The sequence below is a fragment of the Molossus molossus genome, unplaced genomic scaffold (genome assembly GCF_014108415.1).
Source record: "Molossus molossus isolate mMolMol1 unplaced genomic scaffold, mMolMol1.p scaffold_m16_p_1, whole genome shotgun sequence".
Taxonomy (NCBI): domain Eukaryota; kingdom Metazoa; phylum Chordata; class Mammalia; order Chiroptera; family Molossidae; genus Molossus; species Molossus molossus.
Window position 1 is genome coordinate 13419809 of NW_023425344.1, and position 21139 is coordinate 13440947.

Below are 21139 nucleotides of genomic sequence, written 5' to 3' on the forward strand. Positions count from 1 at the left end.
GATGAATGGCAAATGGATAAGTGTAAAGTGGTATGACCATACAATGGAATATTATTTGGCCATAAAAAGCAATCAAGTACTAATAAATGCGAAACTTAGGTGAACCTGATAAACACTATTCAACATGAAAAATGCCACAGAAGGCTACATTTAGTATGATTCCATTTATATGAAATGTCCAGAATAGGAAAATCCATAGAGACAGGAAGTACTTCACTGGTGGCCAAGAACTGAGGTAGCATGGGAACAAGTAGAGAGTGAACGCTAATGGATGTGGGATTTCTTTTGGGGGTGATGATCATATGTATTCTGGAATTAAGTAGCAAAAATGGTTGCACAATTTAAAAGGTGAACCTCATAGCATATAAATTGGTATCAGTAAAACCATTAATAAAATTATTATGGAGCAAGTGATTAGAAAATGAAATAGTCTTAAAGAAGCCCTGGCCAATGTGTTCAGTGGTTAGAGCACCTCATGCACTGAAGGGTCGCTGGTTCGATTCCCAGTCAAGGGTACATACCTGGGTTGCAGGTTCAATCCCCGGCCATGGTCAGGGTGCATTGGGGAGACAACCGATCCATGTTTTACTCCCCCCTCTCTCTCCTCCTCCCCTACCCACTTCTTTCCACTCTCTCTAAAAAAAAAAAAAAAAAATCAATGGAAAAATATCTTCCAGTGAGGATTAACTAACTAACTAACTAAATAAATAAATAAATAAATAAAATGCTTTCACAGGAAGGGTCATTAAATAGTAAAAATTGTTTCTGATTACTAAATGAGAGCTTGCTTTGATGTTCCATTATTGGTTTTCTTTACTATGTGCTTCATTTTGATGTTTAAAATGTTAGTGAAATGGGAAAACATTCAGTAGAGTTGGCCCCCCAAATGATCAAGTTCCGCATCTGCACATTTAAACCACTTTGGATGGAAAATATGTTTTCTAAGTTACCTTGTTGCCGGCATGTGCTATGTCGTCAGGCCTACGAGGAACTGACTGTGGAGCAGGTTCCCCAACGATCCAGTACCACTCCCCTTGCCTGTGCACTGAGTGCGGCGGTGGGAGTCCCCGGATGAGGTAGAGGAGACAGAAGACGCGTGCAGGTGCACGCAAGCACCTCGTCACTTTGCACAGGAGACTTGAGCATCTGGGTTGTGGTGTCCGAGGAGGGTCCTGGGATCAGCCCTCCGTGGATACTGAGGAACGAGTTTACTTTCCACAGATCTGCCATGATACGTGTTTGATATTTTGCTTTAGGATAATCATTAAATATAATGTCATATGTCTGTATGAGAAATAAAGTGTCATCCCTTCCTGACTCTTGGTGATGAAACTTTGCTCTTTCCTTTTCCCTAGGCGTCTCAATAATAATGAATTCACAGTGTTGGAAGCGACAGGAATCTTCAAGAAACTTCCTCAGTTACGTAAAATGTAAGCCGTGCATTCGCCCTCTTTGTCAGTTTCTGACAAAGTGTGTGTGTGTGTGTGTGTGTGTGTGTGTGTGTGTGTGTGTTTCATCCCTCTGCAGTTTTATTTAGATTTCTTTGGAAATCGGAAAACATAAAAGATCCAGAGAAATGTCCATGCGTGTGGCATGAATTTAGGGTAATCTCTGCAAGGAACCTGAGTAATTGGCTATTTTCTATGGATTTAAATGATGCCAACCACAGTTCCCCAGCAGAGCGCTGGCATCTTCCTGTAGCCAGACAGCTGGGCCGTTGTGTGGCCACAGCAGGAATCCAGCATCTCGGCCCAGCAGAGATGGGTTCGGTCATGTGTTGTAACTTCCTTTACTAGTCCCCGAGCCATGCTGTTATTCCTCTTTCAGCACGTTCATGTCAACTATTTGACTTTGTGCCTCATTAAACTTTCATTAGGAGATAGTCAAAATTAATGATTGCTAAACTGGCTTGATAGCTCATCTGTGTTACTACATATCCACAACTCATATTTCAAAACCATTTTGTGAGCTCAGCAGTTTCTGCAACTCTCAAGACAGTGCCCCACGCCCGGGAGGAAGGGGAGGGAGGCACAGGGCGGAGGCCAAGAGCACAAGGCCAGGGGAGCACCCTCCACGTAGGATGAAGCAGCAGGAAGGAAGAAGCATTCTTCTGAGCTCTCTGTGCTCTTATATATGGAACCGGCCCACGGTCAAAGACTGTACGAGGCAGAGAAGACAGAAACTACTCCTGTGCACTGAACCCCCATATTATATACTGCCCCCCAGTATATAAAGAGAGTTTCTACTTGCTCAAATGCCCTCCTTTCTCACTGACACAAACTGCTCTTTCTTTTTGGCTGTAAGATGTCTTTCAATTCAATACATATTTATTGAGCAGCTACTATGGGCAGTGCTCTGAGAGGAATAAAAAGACCTATAAAAATGACTGTTCTGTGCACATTCCTCGTCTTGGAATGAGCCGTGAGGAGGAGGAAGAGGGAACTGCTTCACGGGGTGCTGCCTCCACGGGGTGAGCCCACCCTCCTGCAGTCTTTCAGATCACACAAAACACCGACAGTGAAGGTGGTTGTTTTGACACATTTTTACATGAGAGGTTTCACTGGAAACAAACTCACATTCAGACATATGTGTGATGCTATTTAAACGCTGACACACTTTAGTCCATCCTTCTTCTCTCTACCCAGTTGCTTTCTTTAGTCGTTAATTCATTCAACACTTTTTAATCAGGGGCATTTCTTTGAAAAGTGCTTTATTAAGTTTTGCGGCGAATAAAGGTTTACATAACGCGCTCCCTGACTTCAAGAATTGAATGCTCCTGGGGACCCATTCAGATCATTTTGACCATGACCAGGCTGGTAATTTTCACCGTAAGCATCACCCTTGATGTTCTTATCGCTTTGGGCTGGTGGAATCCGTAAGTGGTGTCTCTTGAGATCCCGGGAGTTGCTGGGCAGAGAGGAGCCTGGCAATGGGGGACACTGCTCAGCAGAAGAAAGTGATCGAACACGTTTCAGGGCCCTCACTGGGAGGAAGACACTGTTTAAAATGAGTTTCTGCCATTTTTATTTAGAAACTTTAGCAACAATAAGATCACAGACATCGAAGAGGGAGCTTTCGAAGGAGCCTCGGGTGTAAATGAAATACTTCTCACGAGTAATCGTTTGGAAAATGTGCAGCATAAGATGTTCAAGGGATTGGAAAGCCTCAAAACTTTGTGAGTATCTTATCTGCACTGTGCTGCTTCTACAGGGTCACACTTCATGGTCATTCCGGTCCTGGAGAAGGGACAGAGATTCCCTTCTTCCTTATCCACCAGCCGGCCAACCATCTCTCTCTCCCTTCCTCCTCTCTCTCTCTCTCTCTCTCCCTTCCTCCTCCTCTCTCTCTCTCTCTCTCTCTCCCTTCCTCCTCTCTCTCTCTCTCTCTCTCTCTCTCTCTCTCTCTCTCTCTCTCTCACACACACACACACACACGATTGTGGCAGACAGTCTCTTACTCTAATAATACCCCTGACTACAGCATGTTGCTTGCAAAAGAGCCAAGGAGTCTCTCCTGGCTATGATTCCACAACAAAAAAGCAAAAAAGATCATCTTAGTTCCATTGCATATGGAGTTTGGCTCCTCTGATCTGCCTCAGAGTGATCATTCTGCTTCCTTTTCCTCAAAAACCTCCATCTAAGACTCTGTCTTGGCCCAAGGACAGTAGTTTCGGACTCTGCATCAAGCCCTGTGGCAGAATGACAGCTTACCTGGGGAACACCTTTGGCTGCCCCTGCAAGGTCTTGGTGCAAAAGAGACTGACTGGTGTTGGAACTTTTATTTCAAATGTCAAAGCAAAGCTGCTAAGAGTTATGTCTATGTGCTTGCTCAGGGGGTGTGAGGTGAGGAAAAAGAAATTCTGTGTGTTCCCAAGAGGTGGTTGGCCAAGGAGGATGGGATTGGATTAACCGGTAAGGACAGCATGCTGAGTTATTTGAATTTTCTGCAGAGTACATATGTATTTTTTTATTACCTCCAAAGTATATAATTCTGTTTGACAAAAGTGGTGACCTAAAAATTGGGAGACACAAACCGAACTCTGAAGACTTTGGAAGACACGAGGAAACTACTGGCCTCCAAGCAGAGCCCTTGCAGGGGTAGTAGAGAGGACTTCAGCTCCCTTGTCTCCCCTGAACCCTCATTTTCTCCCACAGCCCTAACCAGGGGACAGGGAAGTCCATGGCCTGCTCTTTCCCATATGCAAAGGGAGGGAGCATCCTCCCGCCAGGGGGATGTGTTCCTGGCATCCCAGTTTCAGATCCTGCTGCACAACCTCTGCCCAGGTGTGTTCCTTGAGGACTAGCTTGCATCTTAACCACGGGGCAGGGTCCACCTGCTACCTGCTAACCCTCTCATGACTAACTTAGAGCCCCTTGGAAGTATGGTGCAAATAATCCTCCAGCCTTTGATGGAGGAGCTGATAAGAGTGTAGACGGAAGGCAGAGAAAGTACACCCCAGGTGGCAGTGTCTGCTCCCGCCTCGCTCTCCACCCCCAAGCTGTCTCAGGTAACTCAGCAAAATACAAATCCTGCAACAAGGGAAGTTTTCCCTCCGAGACAGTAGTTGAGGGACTGTTTGTACTGGGAATCTTCCCCTGGAATGGGCAGAAGGAGGGGCAGGGAGTGGGGAATCTGTCACTCCATCTGTATTGGTCTGTCTTGGGTACCACCATGAGAAACCACAGACGGCATGACTTAGCCAACAGGAATTTGTTTTCTCACAGTTCCGAAGGCTGCGAGGCCCAGACCAAGGTGCTGAGAGGTTTGGTTTCCAGCGAGGGCTCTGGTGCTGGCCTTTGGATGCTGTCTTTTTGCTGTGTTTTTACTGAACTTTCCTCAGTGTGTAGGGAGAGAGCGAGCTCTGTGTCCCTTCCTCTTATGAGGACACCAGTCCTATTACATTAGAGTCCCACCCACAAGACCTCATTTAACCTTAATGACCTCCCTAAAAGGCCTGTTCCCAGTACAGTCACATCTGGTGTTAGGTCTTCAACATAGGGATTCTAGAGGAACACACCTCATCATAACACCACTGCAAAGAGCTCATCACGGCATCTCTTCCGGCTGGTTGCATTCACAGGACTCTCCCTGAATTCATCTTGCTCCTTTGTTGTATTTCCAGCCAGGTTTCTGTGCCTGATGTTTTGGCCCCTGAGACAGGCGCCCAGCTGGCTGGCTGCTTATTCCCGCTGTGTCGCAACAAGCATGATGGAGCATGCAGAGCCAGGCTTGGGGTCGTCAGAGGCCTAACGTGGGTCTGTCTGGACATAGATATTCCTCTAAGTGGTAACTTTCCGCTCTGAGCTATAAAGATGTTGACAAGTCACCCCGGCGGCCCCAGACTTCTTAACCCTCTGGGACGACTAACGCTCTTAGCAGTCCATATACGTATTTCAGCGAGTCTTTGAATCCTTGATTGCAGGTGAAATGTGGTACGTAGCGTGCTTATGGATGTTTGCAGTGACGGAAAGCAAAGCTGTCTTCAAGTTCTCCCAGGGGTCCGCGACTCCAACAAGATTAAGGCCAAGGGCTCATTGTTATTTATGGCCAAGGATGGCGGTGATAGAAATACTTTCCTGTTGTGTGTTCGTCCCATAACATGAAATGGTGTCTTACAAAGGACATCACCCTTTCTTCTTACCTGTGACTTCGCAGGACACGGAAGTGGATGTTTCTTGTTCATTACAGGGCAGCCTAGAATTTTATAGGAACACTTGGTTGTTTGTTTATTTTGCCTCTTTTCCACATCCTGCAGTCTTCAAATAGAGCAGTCAACTCATGGTTAGAAAAATGAAGGAAAAGAAATGAACTTTTCAGCAGGATTTGTGGCAACTATTCATTCGGACATGGGATTTCTAGAAACCTTTTGTAATTGTTCCAAGCCCCACAAATAAACAGTTTAGACAAGAATCGAGAACGGAACCACAACTAGAGCAGTAACAGCTTGACCATAGAGTTTGTCTTACTAGTGGCAATGAGTAAAACAAAAAAAAATAATGCTCAGAATTTTTAAGAAGCCCCTTTTCAACCTCCCTGTGAACCACTGGGGTCTTCATTGCTTCCTTTTAAGTTCTGAACTTAAAACAATGGAACAGTTTTCCTACGTAAAATAATGTGTGTGAGCTTTGCAGGTGCACCGTCAAGTTCGACTCCCCGGCTGATGTTGATTTTGACTTGGCGTGTGAGTCCCTGAGATGCCCTTAGTCCTTCCTCTGCTGTGGTTATTGATTTATTTCTGCCTCCTTTCTGTTCAACCTCAGATGTAGTTCTGCAGTGAATGCGCCAGTCACTGGGCTGCAAGGGCTCGGAGAGCTGTAGGTGAATGAGGACATTATGTAGCAAAGCAAACAAAATGATAACATCAAAGGAAACATCGACCCCCTTCAGATGGGGTTGGAAACCCCCGCTTAGGCCCCCTGTGCTTTTTGTAACTGAGCGTAATCATTGACAACTCGAAGCATTTCATTTTTGCTCAAGGTTCTCAGTACATAGCCACAGTGGTTCCTAATGACTAGAGAACATTCAGAAAACAGTCCTGAATGCCACAGATTCGCCGAGCGGGGTTATTTTGGTCCTCAGATAGGTAAAATTGATCGCCTGATGCTTTGTCTCCATGACAGTGTTCCCTTTTCCTCCCTCAGGATGTTGAGAAGTAATCGCATAAGCTGTGTGGGGAATGACAGCTTCATAGGACTGAGTTCGGTGCGTCTGCTTTCTTTATATGATAATCAAATTACTACCATCGCACCAGGGGCCTTTGACACTCTCCATTCTTTATCTACTCTGTGAGTATGAAAAACAGTCTTCCTTGGTATGTTACTTGAGTCACTGCATGGCATTTCTTACTTTCATGGAGAGCATTTTAATGCACTGTTGGGCATTTCATCAAGATGTGATCAAGGATGTAGGTTTATTTGTTTTTAAGGGCAAATTGGTTCACATTACATTTATTTCAACTTTTCTGGAGAGATTGCCTACTAGCTTAAATTAAAACTTAACACAGATCACAGTCCTGTTTGATCAGTTCTTTTTTGTAATAATGTGCTGTGGCTTAATTTATACATTTTAATTTTGTTATAGCTCGATTGTGCTGCAAATAAGAGGAATGTTATAAGTTTTCCCCCAGTGTTCTCGCACTGGCATCTTTTCAGTATAAGTGTCATGAAAACAGGGTCGATTGGGTTATTCCCGCCGCCGATGCTCGGAAGGGTCATTGGCAATGGCAGGAGCTGCAGGGGTGGCCAGACCCAGAGCTGCTCAGGAGAGAGCGTGCACTGATGTGAGGGAAACACTGAAAAACAGGTTGAGCCTTTCCAGAAGGGTATTTTATGTAGACAGTTCACCAATAAAGTATATTTGTAGGTCTAGGCACAAAACTCAGAAAATGTCAAAAAATATATATATATAGTAATAAGTTTTAAAAAACAGAACCTCTCCAAACAGTGCATTTCTTGTATATCAGTATCTAAGAAGCAGTGTTTGAAAATATAAATCTTATAACTGATTTGATTTCCTGGTAATGGTGGCATACTAATCTAATTCAGGCAGTAGTTACAAAGAAAGCAAACAAAACAGACATGTTCAACAAAGCTCAAGCCACTGAAGAAATCATTTGAGGGAAGCATCCATCCATCAGTCAAGCACTTACTCATTCCACACAAAACGTGACAGTTTACACAGGGTGACTAATTTGTGCATATTAAACACGGCATGTTTATAAATAATGGGATTGTCGATAGGTTTGTGCTGAAGTGGGGAGATGCCAAAAGGATGGTGATTTGTCGAAGTAAATTCATTTTTATAACTGCCACTTAGTCAGCTCAGCTGTCTGTTCAGATGGGAAACCTATTCTCTGGAGCAAATAAGAAATGGAAATCTTGAAATGGCAAATTAATGAAATAGCTGTTGTCAGGTCAAACCCAATACTATAAGGTAATCAGCCCTCATCTTTATATTAACTCACTGCGTTGTCAGGGTAGGGAAGTCTCAGACACAGCTCAGATCTCAGACGCATCGACAGGATGTCCGCACGAGACACCTCTCGGGATCCACGGCAGAGGCCTACATTGCTGCCTTCGCTTCATTTTTCGCACAAAATTATCTGAAGAATTCTAATAGGAAGGTGTTATTATATAAATTTCACACATAAATATTTTAGCCAAAAAAACAAAACAAAAAATGCATCCCGTATGTAGTGATTGCGTGTGAATCGGGGACCGGAGGGGAAGATGAGAAAGGACCGGTGCAGCGGAAAGTGTGGCGAAGGGGCGCATGGGGTTTGGGGAGGGAGGGGGTGGACCCCCAGCCTCACCTCTGTCTTGTTTGCCGTGGTGCTTAGAAACCTCTTGGCCAACCCTTTCAACTGCAACTGCTACCTGGCGTGGTTGGGTGAGTGGCTGAGGAAGAAAAGGATCGTCACCGGCAACCCTCGCTGTCAGAAACCCTACTTCCTCAAGGAGATCCCCATCCAGGACGTGGCCATTCAGGACTTCACCTGCGACGACGGTAAGGACGCCTCGCCACGCCTCGGGTCACCGGTGTCCCGGGCACTGTGCTGCGGGCACAGCCGAAGTGGACCGGTGCGAAGATAGTCCTTGGGCACCTTTTCTGTTGTTTGGCGCTGTGTTCGCAACAGGACGCTTACTCTCTCCGACCGCACCTGCCTATCCGAACCTCCGTGGGATTTTTGAAGGCTTTAGATTTTCCACTTTCCATCTGGTGGTTGCTACCATTTTTACTGCTTCCTTTTAACATGTATTATCCTAGCATCTCTTCCAGTACCTCGCATTTCCAAACGAGAAAGGCCGTGGACTTCTACAATAGAAAGGCTAGGGAACTAACAAAAATAATCATTTTCACTGTTCGGAGCACTCTGGGTGTCGCCGCATTTGACACGAACAGCCCTGGAAGTCGGCGGGGCAGGTTCTGTTGTTGCGCCGGTGAACACAGAGCTTAGCTGAGCCTGCGTTTTAAATGGAGGGACCCAGACCGTGTTTGCTAAACATCTGAAAGTACTGCCCCTGTAGGTCTCTTCATGCCTGTCTCCTTACAATGTATCCATAACTCAGTTCCCATTTATATCCTCTAATTAAAAGTGTCGTTTATGTAAATAACTGCACAAGGGCAGCCACTATTATCCTTGTATTGCTAATACAGATTGGACATCATTTTCTGGAATTCTGCCCCAGGCTGTCTGAAAACAGTGCCGTGTGAAATGTAGGGTGGCGATCACTGCACCCTTGCTGCCCTGTACTGCGGGGATCATGTGGCCCAAGATTGGCCCTTGTTATGTTCATTGAAAGGCATAAAATCACCCCTAACTTCTTCACCCCCGCAAATCTGAGTTTTCTCGTATGTCTCTTGACAACTTAGGAAATGATGACAATAGCTGTTCCCCACTCTCCCGCTGCCCCACGGAGTGCACCTGCCTGGATACAGTGGTCCGATGCAGCAACAAGGGCTTGAAGGGCTTGCCCAGAGGGATTCCAAGAGATGTGACCGAATTGTAAGTAGAGCATGTCTTTATTTTATCTGACTAATTAATTTTTTATACACTAAGGGAAACTGGCACCAAAGAAAAGTTTTTAGAGTCCTGTTTGCAAAGGACATTCTATGGGCCATTAGTTGGTAGCGCGTAAGACCTTAAACAACTACAAACTAGCTCAGATACGCTTGGGAAATGCTGGTTGTGTGTTTCTCTTTTCTTCACTGCAGGATTTCTCAGTGCCTTTATTATGCTAAGGTGTACTGTGAATCCCAAGAGAAGATGGTAAAATCTAAGGTAGCTCTCATACTTCTGTGTTCTGGAGCCCTTTTCTCATGGAGTATCATGCAAGACGAATGTCCCATCCAATGCACCGTGGGCAGTGCTGCATATTGAACTTATCTACAGTGTAGGGATATTCCATCTGGTTCCTTATTCCTTATCTCTGTGTCCCTCGGGAGAACATCTCCCCATACAGGATACATTAATATCTGGAAGGTGGAAGAAACTGGCATGATCCTTAAAAAGAAACACTTGACAGCCCTTTGGACTTGAATCAAAGTCCTTCAGTTTGGAAAGGGTGCGGGACCAGTTATCGCTAACATTTCCATGACTGACATTTAACCACAGACGGCGTTGCCAGTACACACATATCCCGACACTAAGCACCACCCACACCTCCTTAGTTGCCTCGTGCTCTGTATGGGGAATGGAATACATCAGGGAATGAGCTGCTTGAATAACATGCACGTGTGCTCTCTTCCACCCTCTGTCTGCGTACACATGGGCCACGCGCAAATGCTTGCTGTGCAATCGAGTCATTTGCCTCATTGATTTTTGTTTGCATGGAACCATATATCAAGAGCAATTTAAGTCGAGCTCTAACCTGTGCAAATGTATACCTGTAATTAATGCAGTTGTGTACAAGTACTCCCGGTGAGCAGCTTTGATAGACTTTTGGCAACAGGGATCATACTTAATGAGGTTTACGAAGATGGCGCTTCAGTTTTTGAAAAACTTGTTTTCAAATCACGTGCAGTTCTATGAATCCTAATTTAGTCCTGAATTGAACACTTAGGCAGAAACCGTGCGATCTTAGCATATGGACACAGGAGGTGGATTTGAGTAGTTGTAAGGTGATCAGTTTCTCTCTGTTACTACCCATCACTGTTGTTAATTAACGATAAGCACTGCTTTGTATGTGCACATGTGTAAATACTTAATTCTTACTTTAATGTGTATTTAGTTCAGAAGATTACACTCCATCCAAAGCTGGGAAGCTAGATGCCTACACACTAGCCTGTGTACTTGATTGTAGGAGCACCCAGCCAAGAACAGCTCTCAGCATGACATGCGGATTGTCTCTGAGGCCAAATCTCTTCTTGTACCATTTTAACTGGCCCATCCCCTGGTGGTTTCATCCGGTTCCCGTTAAATAATTTTGAACATTCTTTTTATTTTCAACATTCTTTAATTTTCTTACTAAACCACATTTGAGAACCTGCTTGAATCATGTCCTGTCTGTGCCATCGACATATAGTCAAATCTTCCATCTATTTCTCTACGAATTTTTAAAAAGTTCTGTTTTTCTGCTAAAGAAACTAGATTACAGAGATGAAAAAATTAACGCATCTCTTGTTATTCCTAGTTTTACTTCCCAGAGAGCTTATTCTTAGAACCATACTAAGTCAGCGGTATTTCTCTTTACAGTAATATATATATGCATGCATTAGAAAAACTTCATGTGCTTATTTTATTGAATTATTAAAGAATTTGGCGAAATGATATTGGTGGACAATTTTAAACAAATGCTATCTATTATTTTTAATCAGTTCCATATAATTTCCCTCTTAGATTGTTTTACATGTGAACATTCATGAATCTTGTTAGCTTTCTGAATCTTGTTGGCTCTCTCTCTCCAAAGACTTCTGGAATAGAGTGTCAACGTGCGTGGGATTATACTGCCCTCTACTGGCAACAAGAAAAATTAGCTACAGGAAAGAAAGGAGGGAGGACTTGAAATACAAAGTCAGAAAATTTGAGTAGGCTCTTAATCAAATATTTATTATGTATTTTGATCATTGTGACTGTTATAGAACTGTTTTCATTTTGAAATAGTTGAAATAGATTGTTATCTCAGGCAATTTCTCAGCTACTGCTGAATCCAGCAAATATATTAGCCTCAACCCTGAATCTTGAGATTGACCACAACACCGAGGCAGGAGGGGACACATGCCCAGCATGCCAGGATTGATTGTGGGCACATCTGTACCAGATGGCCCAAGTTAATGAAAGGCATTTTTACCCCTCACCATCTATACTCTGGGAAAGAACAGCCTTGGGGGGAGATGGAATTTATTGTGTGTGTGTGTGTGTGTGTGTGTGTGTAACATCATGGATATAACCGTAAGCATTCCTTTACATCCGTCTCTTGCCTATCTTCTGACTGTTCTACTGACTGTAATCAGAAAGGGAAAATTTACGTATGTGTGGTTATTTGATTATTACTTTTGCATATTTATGCTATATTTGTACACTTGATAAATGTGATTTTCTAAGAGACCTCATACAGTGAATATCATCAAGTAGCTACAGTGGTAAAAAACTATTTTTAAAGTATTATTAATTGAAATCCAATTATGTTTAAATTCCCAAATGTCTCCTTTAAACCACCCATTGTTGTTTACTGAAGTATTGATAATATTAGACGGCGAAGACTGGTCCTGCCCTCAGCAAGGCTCTGCCAGTTTGACTAAAAGTGGGGCTATTTGAATGAACCTCCTTGCTGACAAGAAAACGGCTGGACACACGCCTGCCACCTTAGATAACCCACCAAGAACTGAACACGCCAGTCTCTCCTGAATGTTAGAATTCAGCCCAAGTGATCCACAAAAGAATCCCACTGGCTTGGACACGGTGCTTTTTGTTATTTTTTTTTTCTTCTCTTAAATAGCAATCTCAGCTAGGAACATGACATCTGAAAGTCAGAATTGCCAAGCATTTCCTTGCTTCCATTAAGAGTGAAAATAATATTGTTCTACTATTCTACAATACACTGCTGTTGCATTATTGTTTTTTGTTTTTCTTTTTTTAAATTTATCTTTACCGTTGAAAGTATGACAGATGTCCCTCCTGTCCCCCCACTGACACCCTGCTTCCCTCTCCTGCCCCCCTTTACCGCATCGTTGTCTGTGTCCATTGGTCGTGCATATATGGATATCAGCTCTTTGGTTCATCTCTCCCACCCCTTCCCCACTTCCCTCTCTGGTTTGTCAGTCTGTTCCCTACTTCCTTGGCACTGGATCTAATTTGTTCATCAGTTTAATTTGTTCATTCAATTCCACCAATAAGTGAGATCATGAGATACTTGTCTTTAAACAAGATAATATTGTTTCCTTGTTTGCAGGTATCTGGATGGGAACCAATTTACACTGGTTCCCAAGGAACTGTCTAACTACAAGCATTTAACACTTATGTAAGTAATGCATGGTATGTTTCCATCTTTGACTTCTTACTCTGTTTCTCAAAAATGGAGATAGCGCCCTGGCCAGTTTGGCTCCATGGTTAGAGCGTCAGCCTGCGGTCCAGAGAGACCCGGTTCGGTTCCCGCTAAGGGCACGTGCCTCGGTTGCGGTTTGTCCCCGGCCCTGGTTGGGTAGTGTGGGTGGCAGCCACGTGATTTGTCCCTTTCACGTTGATGTTTCTCTCTCTCTTTCTCTTCCTCTCTCTCCCTCCCACTCTATCTGAACAAAACATGGAAAAATGTCCTTGAGTGAGGATAAAAAACAATAATCGGGGATAGCAAGGGGCAGAGATGTAGTGAACCTTTCAGATAATATCAATCATTCACAGTGAGAGGCTCCCCCTCGGTCCCGGAGTCCTGGATCACTAGCTTCATCTTCACTGAGTATCAAGCAGGCGATGGGGAGACTTAGGAAAAGCTCCTCCACTTTCTTCGAAGAACAAATACAATGAAGTCTGTGTATCAAAGCTTTGTACAAATGTAGTAAATAGGATACTTCTATTAATAATGAATATGGGCTATTTTATGAGAAGTCAAGAAAAGAAAGTAAACAATATTTTTATTTACTTCTTAATATGTTTTTATTGAATTTTTTTAGAAAGAGAGAGGAAAGAAGAGATAGAAACAGAGATGTGAGAGAGAAATATCAATTGGCTCCTCCTGCACGTCCCGTACTGGGGATGGAGCCCGCAACCTCGGGCATGTGCCCTGACTGGGAATCGAACCGGGACCTCTCAGTCCACGGGATGCTGCTCAGTCCACTGGGCCACACCAGCCAGGCTTATTCCGGACTTTAAGCAAAAGATGGTAGATGGTAATATTCTTACTGAAAATATGTTATAAATCCGGTTTATTATGTATGATCTCTCATATTATAAATTATAAATTTAGTTATGTGCTTCTAGTGTTAAACTTGATTTTACAAAATCCATATTTACTTATTCAGTATTTAAGAAAATGTGACAAAGATTCTGACATTCTGAGTATAAATTTCAAAACACTGAATTTTTTTTTTTTTTTTTTTTAGTTTGGTGGATGTCCTAAAATTTTTTTTATTAATGTATGTAAAGAATTTTTTACCATTTTTAAGTTGCAAATATAAGATTATATTTAAACATACAAACAATTTCAATCTAGTTTATTTTCAAGAACTTTTTAAAATATATGATCTTACCCTGTATAATGTCACACTTAGAGTAGCCTTGTTAGGAATTGATAAAATGTCTCACAAGACAAAATTTTAGCTGCAATAGTGAATAGAAAGGGAAATACTTTATCTTTAGGTCTTTCTCATTTCAGAGTAAATATGACTGGCTTATGAGGCAGATTTCTAGTATTCCTAGAATAAGGAAGTTTATTTCTAATTAGTGAACTCTAGAAATCTAGGTAGCAGAAAATGTTGCATTTCTCACTGTAAACTTGACCCTGGGGCGGTGAGTTTCAGCTGGTGTGCCACAGAATTTGTAAAACATACAACACCGGATTATTTAGTCAGGGGCACTAACCTTTTTTCCCTTAGATTGTCAAATGAAAATAAAGACAACAGCTAACACAACAATAGCTGTCCTGTGTGAATGAATCAAAGTTATACTTATTTTTTTGTCAGATTGGCAAATTATATATGTGTGTGTGTGTGTGTGTGTGTGTATGTATATATATTGGTATGCCACCGATTTTCAGTAATTAGTGTATGTGTGTGCATGAGATGAAAAATATTGGGAATCGCTGCCCTAGGGGGGTGGAGGTGAGTTAAAAAGATGTTGATAATTTTCAGTTTTCCTTAAAAATATGGGGAAACACTTTGTAAAAAGCACACAGGACTGTTTAAATGACAAACTACGAAATGAAGAAAAAAGAAACGATCCTGCAAGGTGTCTTGTCTGCCTCCAGTTATTTATTTAACAGCAGCAAGACGTGGTTACATACATTTTGTTCTGTTAAATAAACCATTAAACTGCTGCGTTTCCGAAGGGTCACTTCCGCAGAACTGGGTCACTTGTTGGACAGCGTGTGGTTGTTTCAAACCAGTTGGAAAATGAAAAGTGAGAATTCATCAGTCCACAAAGGCTTTTACCAAGGAGTCATTATACAGCTGTGGGCAAGTGATTTTGCCTACATTACATTAAAGTTTAGGTGTAGTGCTTTAGCAGTTAGGACCAGGGATTTCGGAGCTTCCGTAACATTCCTACTGAATGTTCATTATTGAATTGGTCCATTTTACTGATACCTCGGTACTTTCATAAAGGAATGGATAATCTGCTATTCTGAATCTTGTATTTATTGATTCATAAATTTTGCTTCAGAAAAATTTAATGAATATAAGCACACATAAATGAACATAAATTATGACCTAAAATCCTTCACTTATTCATGAATCTTCCTTTTATTTATATATTTGGCATTTTTCTTTAGGAAAACATTAGTGAATATACACATATTCACTAACATCTGTGTCATTGTCATATATATGGATGTGTATATATTCACTAATTTTTAAAAGCAAAATGCAAAATATTTACATGTCATATGTTATATATTATTTTATTGCATTATGTATTGTATTTGTAATATATATTCCATTTATATATCACATATATTATATATAATAAAAATAAGATTAAGTTTACTAAATATAAATTACAACCCATAGTAAAGGTACACTATTTTTTTTTTTTTTTTAATTTTTTAGGTAGACTGGAAGGGAGGGGAGATGGAGAGAGAGAAACATCAATGTGAGAGAGATGCATCAATTGGCTGCCTCCCACATGACCCCAAGCAGGGCTGGGGATTGAACCTGCAACCCAGGTATATGCCCTTGACTGGGAATCAAACCTAAGACCCTTCATCAGTCTATGGGCCAATACTCTAACTGCTGAGCCAAACTGGCCAGGGCCAAAGGTATACTTATTAATAGCCATTTAGCAATGGTAAAAAAAATTCACATCTCTCTTACTTACTTATCATTCAATATGCTGATATTTACTGAGGACCTACTATGTGCTAGGGACTTTGACCAAGGGCAGAGTTTTTAATTCTGGCGTTGTGAATGTAATTAGAGGAGGGATTCTTTTGGTTATCAGCTGTGACTCTGTATTGCTGAGGACATGTTCCAATAAAGATAAAGTATGTGAAACTGATGAAACTTCCCGGAACAAAGGTGTTTTTCCCACCCATAATATAACGTGTCTCTTGTAACTGGCCTCCACATGTTTTGCTCTGGGACCAGGCAAGGGTTTCAGGGTTTGGAAAAGGTCACGGATCTTACAGGAGAGAGAGGAGAAAGGACATGGGACCAGTGAGCTCGCTGGCCCCTGTGCCTGCACTTCAAGGGCCTGAGCAAGACTTGTGGCCCCTTTGAATTTCCACAGACCAGGGCCTTAAGAGTTTCGAAGAACGTGACAGTCTCCTCCAGAGGGTCCCCCGGTGTCCGACTTTTTCAGACGAAAGCGAGTGCTAGCAGTGTGCTGCTGTGACCACGAACTTCTCTTCCTGTGAATCACGACTATTTCCATTTCTGTGCTAACAGGAGACTCCATTTCTTTCTTTTTCTCTTTTAGAGACTTAAGTAACAACCGAATAAGCACCCTGTCTAACCAGAGCTTCAGCAACATGACCCAGCTTCTCACCTTGTGAGTGTGACAGTGTGGTACTTGGGTTTTCATTCATTCACTGGACCAAATGCTTTTTCTAGATGCTGACATTCCTGGTAAACCAGACAGATAGCATCTCTGCCCTCAAGGGACGTAAATACTTGCTGGGAGAAGCTAGTAAATAATGCCTCAGTAAGCCAGCAAATGCAGACATCACGAAAGGTGCTGGGTTCTATAAGAGACACAAAGGATATTTACATTTGTGGTGGGCTTAGGAACAATCCTTAAGCAAGCTTACAGAGAAGGTCACCTTCGGGAGGGCATAGTGAGGCGTCAGCACCCATCAGAGGTAGGAACCTTTCTGGACTCTATTTAGGAAATAAATAGGTTGTATCTGTGAAACAACTCTGAAATTTTAAAAATATTTATGTGTCCATATTCTCAATTTAAAAGATGCTAAAATAACCCTTTTCTTAGCGGCTTGACTTTTAAAATGACATTTGGCCATTTGGGGACACCTGAGTAAGACAAATTGGCTTCTGTGTGCTTTCAGGATTCTCAGTTACAACCGTCTGAGATGTATTCCTCCTCGAACCTTCGATGGATTGAAGTCTCTTCGGTTACTGTAAGTATCTTATGTTCAAAAAAGTAACTCTTTTCTCAGGGATCAAGTTGTCTATTTAAGGATTTGACTGCTTTGTTGATGGATTCTTGGGTGTTTTCAGCTATGTGCGTTAGGATTTCCTACAAATTTGGAAAGTCACATCTCATTGTATCATTATTCGATAGTTTTGATTTAGACAATATAATTTTCTCTTCTGTAATACTTGTTTTTGCTGTAGTTGTTTATTTGATGATATATAATATTTATATGTATGTTTACATAAAGACAACTAATTTTGAAAGAAGTATAAGAAATTGCCCTGGCTGGTTTGGCAAAGAGTTGTGGGTTCAATTCCGGTCAAGGGCACATACCTTGGTTGCAGCTTGGTCCCCAGCCTGGTCGGGGTCATGCGGGAGACAACCAATCCATGTCTCTCTCTCTCTTTCTCCTTCCCTCCCTCCTTCCCTCCCTCCCTCCCTCCCTCCCACTCTGTCTCAAGATAAATGGGAAAATATTCTTGAGTGAGGATTAAAAAGAAAGAAAAACATAGGAAATTAAGTTTCTTTATGGATTACATAATACATTAATTTAAAATATATAAAATAAAACATGACCCTGAAGCCCAGTACCCACCTCAAGAGTTTACTGTTATACAGTCTTGATGTTCCTTTATATGCATTTGGTTTCAGATGATTGTATACATATGGCCTCAGCTGTATAGATTTTAAAAACCATAAACAGGACTTGTTCCTGTTCTGCCACATCTTCACTATCACTTGTTTTACTTCCAAATTGTCATTATCTACACAGCAGTCTGAAGAACAGCCGTGTTCACTTGGCAGGAACGTGCTGGTTCTGCAGCAGTGACGTGCGGTGGGGGCGGGGGTCACTGTCTAGCATGTGGGCAGAACACCAGACACAACCGCACGTGTCCTTCAAACAAGAGCTTGTCGGTTTTCACATTTTTTTCCACCAACTATTTAATAGAGTACCTGTCTGAAAGCACTCCTGCAAACATGGAATATTATCAACCCTTTCCTTTTTGTTACTATGACAAATGGAACTGGATTTTCCATTTCTGTTTTGATTTGCAATTCCCATTACTAGGGCATTTGAGTATATTTTGTTTGTTTGTTAAGCATTTGTGCCGCATAATCTATGCGCCTGATCATATTGTTTCCCACTTTTTTGAAGTTCTTTGTCTTTACCTTACTCACTTACACATCTTTATGTTGCTACCACTTGACTCTAAGTTTGCAGGTCTTTTCACAAAGGGATTATGTATAAGATATGTTGTAAATATTTCCCATTCTGCTCCTTATATGTAATCTTTTATATTATGAATATATTTTACATTGTCAAAATTTTTTTTACTCATTTTCATTATGATTTCTTAGTTTTATTTTATTTATTTTTTCTTTGAATTTTTAGAGAGAGAGGAAGAGAGAGATAGAATCATTGATGAGAGAGAACATCGACCGGCCGCCTCCTGCATGCCCCCCACTGGGGATTGGGCCCACAACCTGGGCATGTGCCCTGACAGGAAATCGAACTGGCCACCTCTTGGTGCATGAGTCGATGCTCAACCACTGAGCCACATCAGCCGGGCAGTTTCTGAGTTTTATATAGTGATTTTGAAAGCCTTTCCTATCCTGTGTTTATGAAAAGGAACTCTTCTGTATTTTCTCTTACTACACCTTAGTTTTATGTTTACATTTAACACTTCAATCTAGAATTTATATTATGCATGTGATGTGAGGTAGGAACTAACTTTTGCTTTCCGAAATAGATACTCAGTTGTTCCAAGACTGTTTATCGAACAGACTGTCTTGCCGGCACCGATTTAAAATGCGTGTTACCAACTGAAGTTTCACACATGCATAGGGATTTTTCTGAACTCACTGAATTATAGGAAATTTAATTTTGTGTTTTATTGCTTTTAGTTCTTTACATGGAAATGACATTTCTGTTGTGCCTGAAGGTGCTTTCAACGATCTCTCTGCTCTGTCACACCTGTGAGTACCTGGTTCATGACGGGGGTTTGGTGGCAACTGTGCCCGGCACGCGATTTTGGAACACATCTCCTGTGCTTCCCCTTTTATTGTGACATCAGAACATGTGATTGGTTCCATCCTTACAGAAAATGTAAATAGTTTCAATAGCTCCACAAGATGGCTTTGATTTATTCCTTTGGCCGTATTCTTTATTAGTTGAGTTCTCTTTGCTTAGCTAAAAGTGTTTCTTCTTACAAACATGGCTTACCAACTTCCTAGCCCATGCCTTTGCTCTTGATGTTCTCTGATTCTAGAATGTTGCCTTTCCTTCCGTTCAATCTCTCCAAACCCAACTTTTCTAAGTCCCATCCCACGTACCACCTCTTCCATGAAGCCTGTCTTGATTGGCTCACACAGGATTCATTTCTTTAACAAATATTACTCAGCATTGACTATGGCACCTTGCCGAAATAAATCAGGCAGAGTTGAAGGCTTTATAGGGTGGTAGAGGGCAATAGTCAAATCCCCACACTGGGTGAAATTTTTTCTTCATGTTCTTAGTCACAGCAACCGTTTGAACCTTCCTATTTCCTGGAAGTGCACTTTTTAAAAAGTTAAAAATATGGGATACATGGGGTCCAAAAACTCAATCGGGTCAAATTCCATTATTCTATTATTTTTAGTTGTAATGTTAAGACCATGGCAAACCTGGAATGAGGTTAGGGAACAGTCCTAGAAACCAAAGCTTTCTCAGGTAGCTGTGTTGGCCTCCCTCAGTAGCTCTGCTTTAGCTTAAGTATCAGTTGGCTCCCAGCCCCCCAGAAGGGGTTCCCTGCCATGTTACCTCCTGGCTTTGCCCTTCCCTCCAAAACCCACCAAACCCCAAGATGAGACCGTAGAAAATTGAGCAAGGGGGATGGGCAGAGGATAGGAGTTAGCTGTCAGTCACACTGCATCTGAATTTGCCTCATGGGGCTGTGTTATCAGTGTAGGTTCCGGTGCCTCTGACTGCGTGGTGCCCACAGTTAATATTCCTTCCATAAACTACTAGGCTCCAGAAGGCAAGACTTCTACTTTGTTCAGATTTGAGCCCCAGCCCCTCAGAGTCAACCTCAGGGATGTCATTGCCTGAGATACAATGTTAACGAAAAACAGTAGCTCAGGTGCAAGACTGTAGCGTGGCTGGCAGAGCAGGCAGCGTGAAGAAGGTCGCGGCTCCCGTAGTGAGGTGATGGATGGCAAGGCTCCGTACGAAAGGTGTAGACTGAGCGAAGGAGAACACTCCTGTGTGGGGCCACGGCCCACCGACCCTGAGCAATGGAACTCCTTCGCCCTGTGGTTCATTCAGCCGTGTCTGTAATGTATGCATCTGTCTTTACGCCCTAGATTGCAGAGAGCTCTGCTGTGTGCACTTTTTCTCCTGCACCTCCTGACATACTAAGGACTTAGCAAATGTCATTGGGGATCAGATGACTCAAAAACATCACTTTGCTCAGTTTAATTTAGAGAAGGGTTTGCATCTGACACATATGAACATAGCATTTACTCCAGTTTTTGGTTAGAGTTGGGCATTAAAATTACAATATAAAGTATTATGGTTTTGCAAGCTTATTTGGGGGACTTTCTAATGAAAGAGTAAGATTGATTTTGATGAGACTGTAGACCTAAAACACTACTAATCTGAAGTTAATTATCAATCAATCAGTTTTTAAATGCCATTGTAAATGCCAATCAGAGAAAGACAAGTACCACATGATCTCACTTCTTTGTGGAATATAATGAACAAAATAAGTTGACGATTAAAATAGATCCAGAGCCATGGAAGGAGGGAACAGACGGACAAACCTCAGAGGGAAGGCGGATGGGAGGGAGGGGGGAAGAGATAAACCGAAGAACTTACATGCATTTATGCACAACCGATGGACACAGACAGTAGCGTGGGGA

At 42.2% G+C, this 21139-nt stretch overlaps 1 protein-coding gene across 4 annotated transcripts in view; it reads left to right on the plus strand.

The window, feature by feature from the left end:
- The window catches only part of SLIT2 (slit guidance ligand 2), a 354005-nt gene that overhangs the window by 267394 nt on the left and 65472 nt on the right, over positions 1 to 21139 (plus strand). For all 4 annotated transcript variants that reach the window (XM_036273426.1, XM_036273434.1, XM_036273409.1 and 1 more), the window contains 9 exons: positions 1356 to 1430; positions 3032 to 3175; positions 6642 to 6785; positions 8339 to 8505; positions 9373 to 9505; positions 12891 to 12959; positions 16565 to 16636; positions 17151 to 17222; positions 19145 to 19216. In XM_036273426.1, the coding sequence (XP_036129319.1) occupies positions 1356 to 1430; positions 3032 to 3175; positions 6642 to 6785; positions 8339 to 8505; positions 9373 to 9505; positions 12891 to 12959; positions 16565 to 16636; positions 17151 to 17222; positions 19145 to 19216 (948 nt within the window). The remainder of the gene's footprint in view (positions 1 to 1355; positions 1431 to 3031; positions 3176 to 6641; positions 6786 to 8338; positions 8506 to 9372; positions 9506 to 12890; positions 12960 to 16564; positions 16637 to 17150; positions 17223 to 19144; positions 19217 to 21139) is intronic.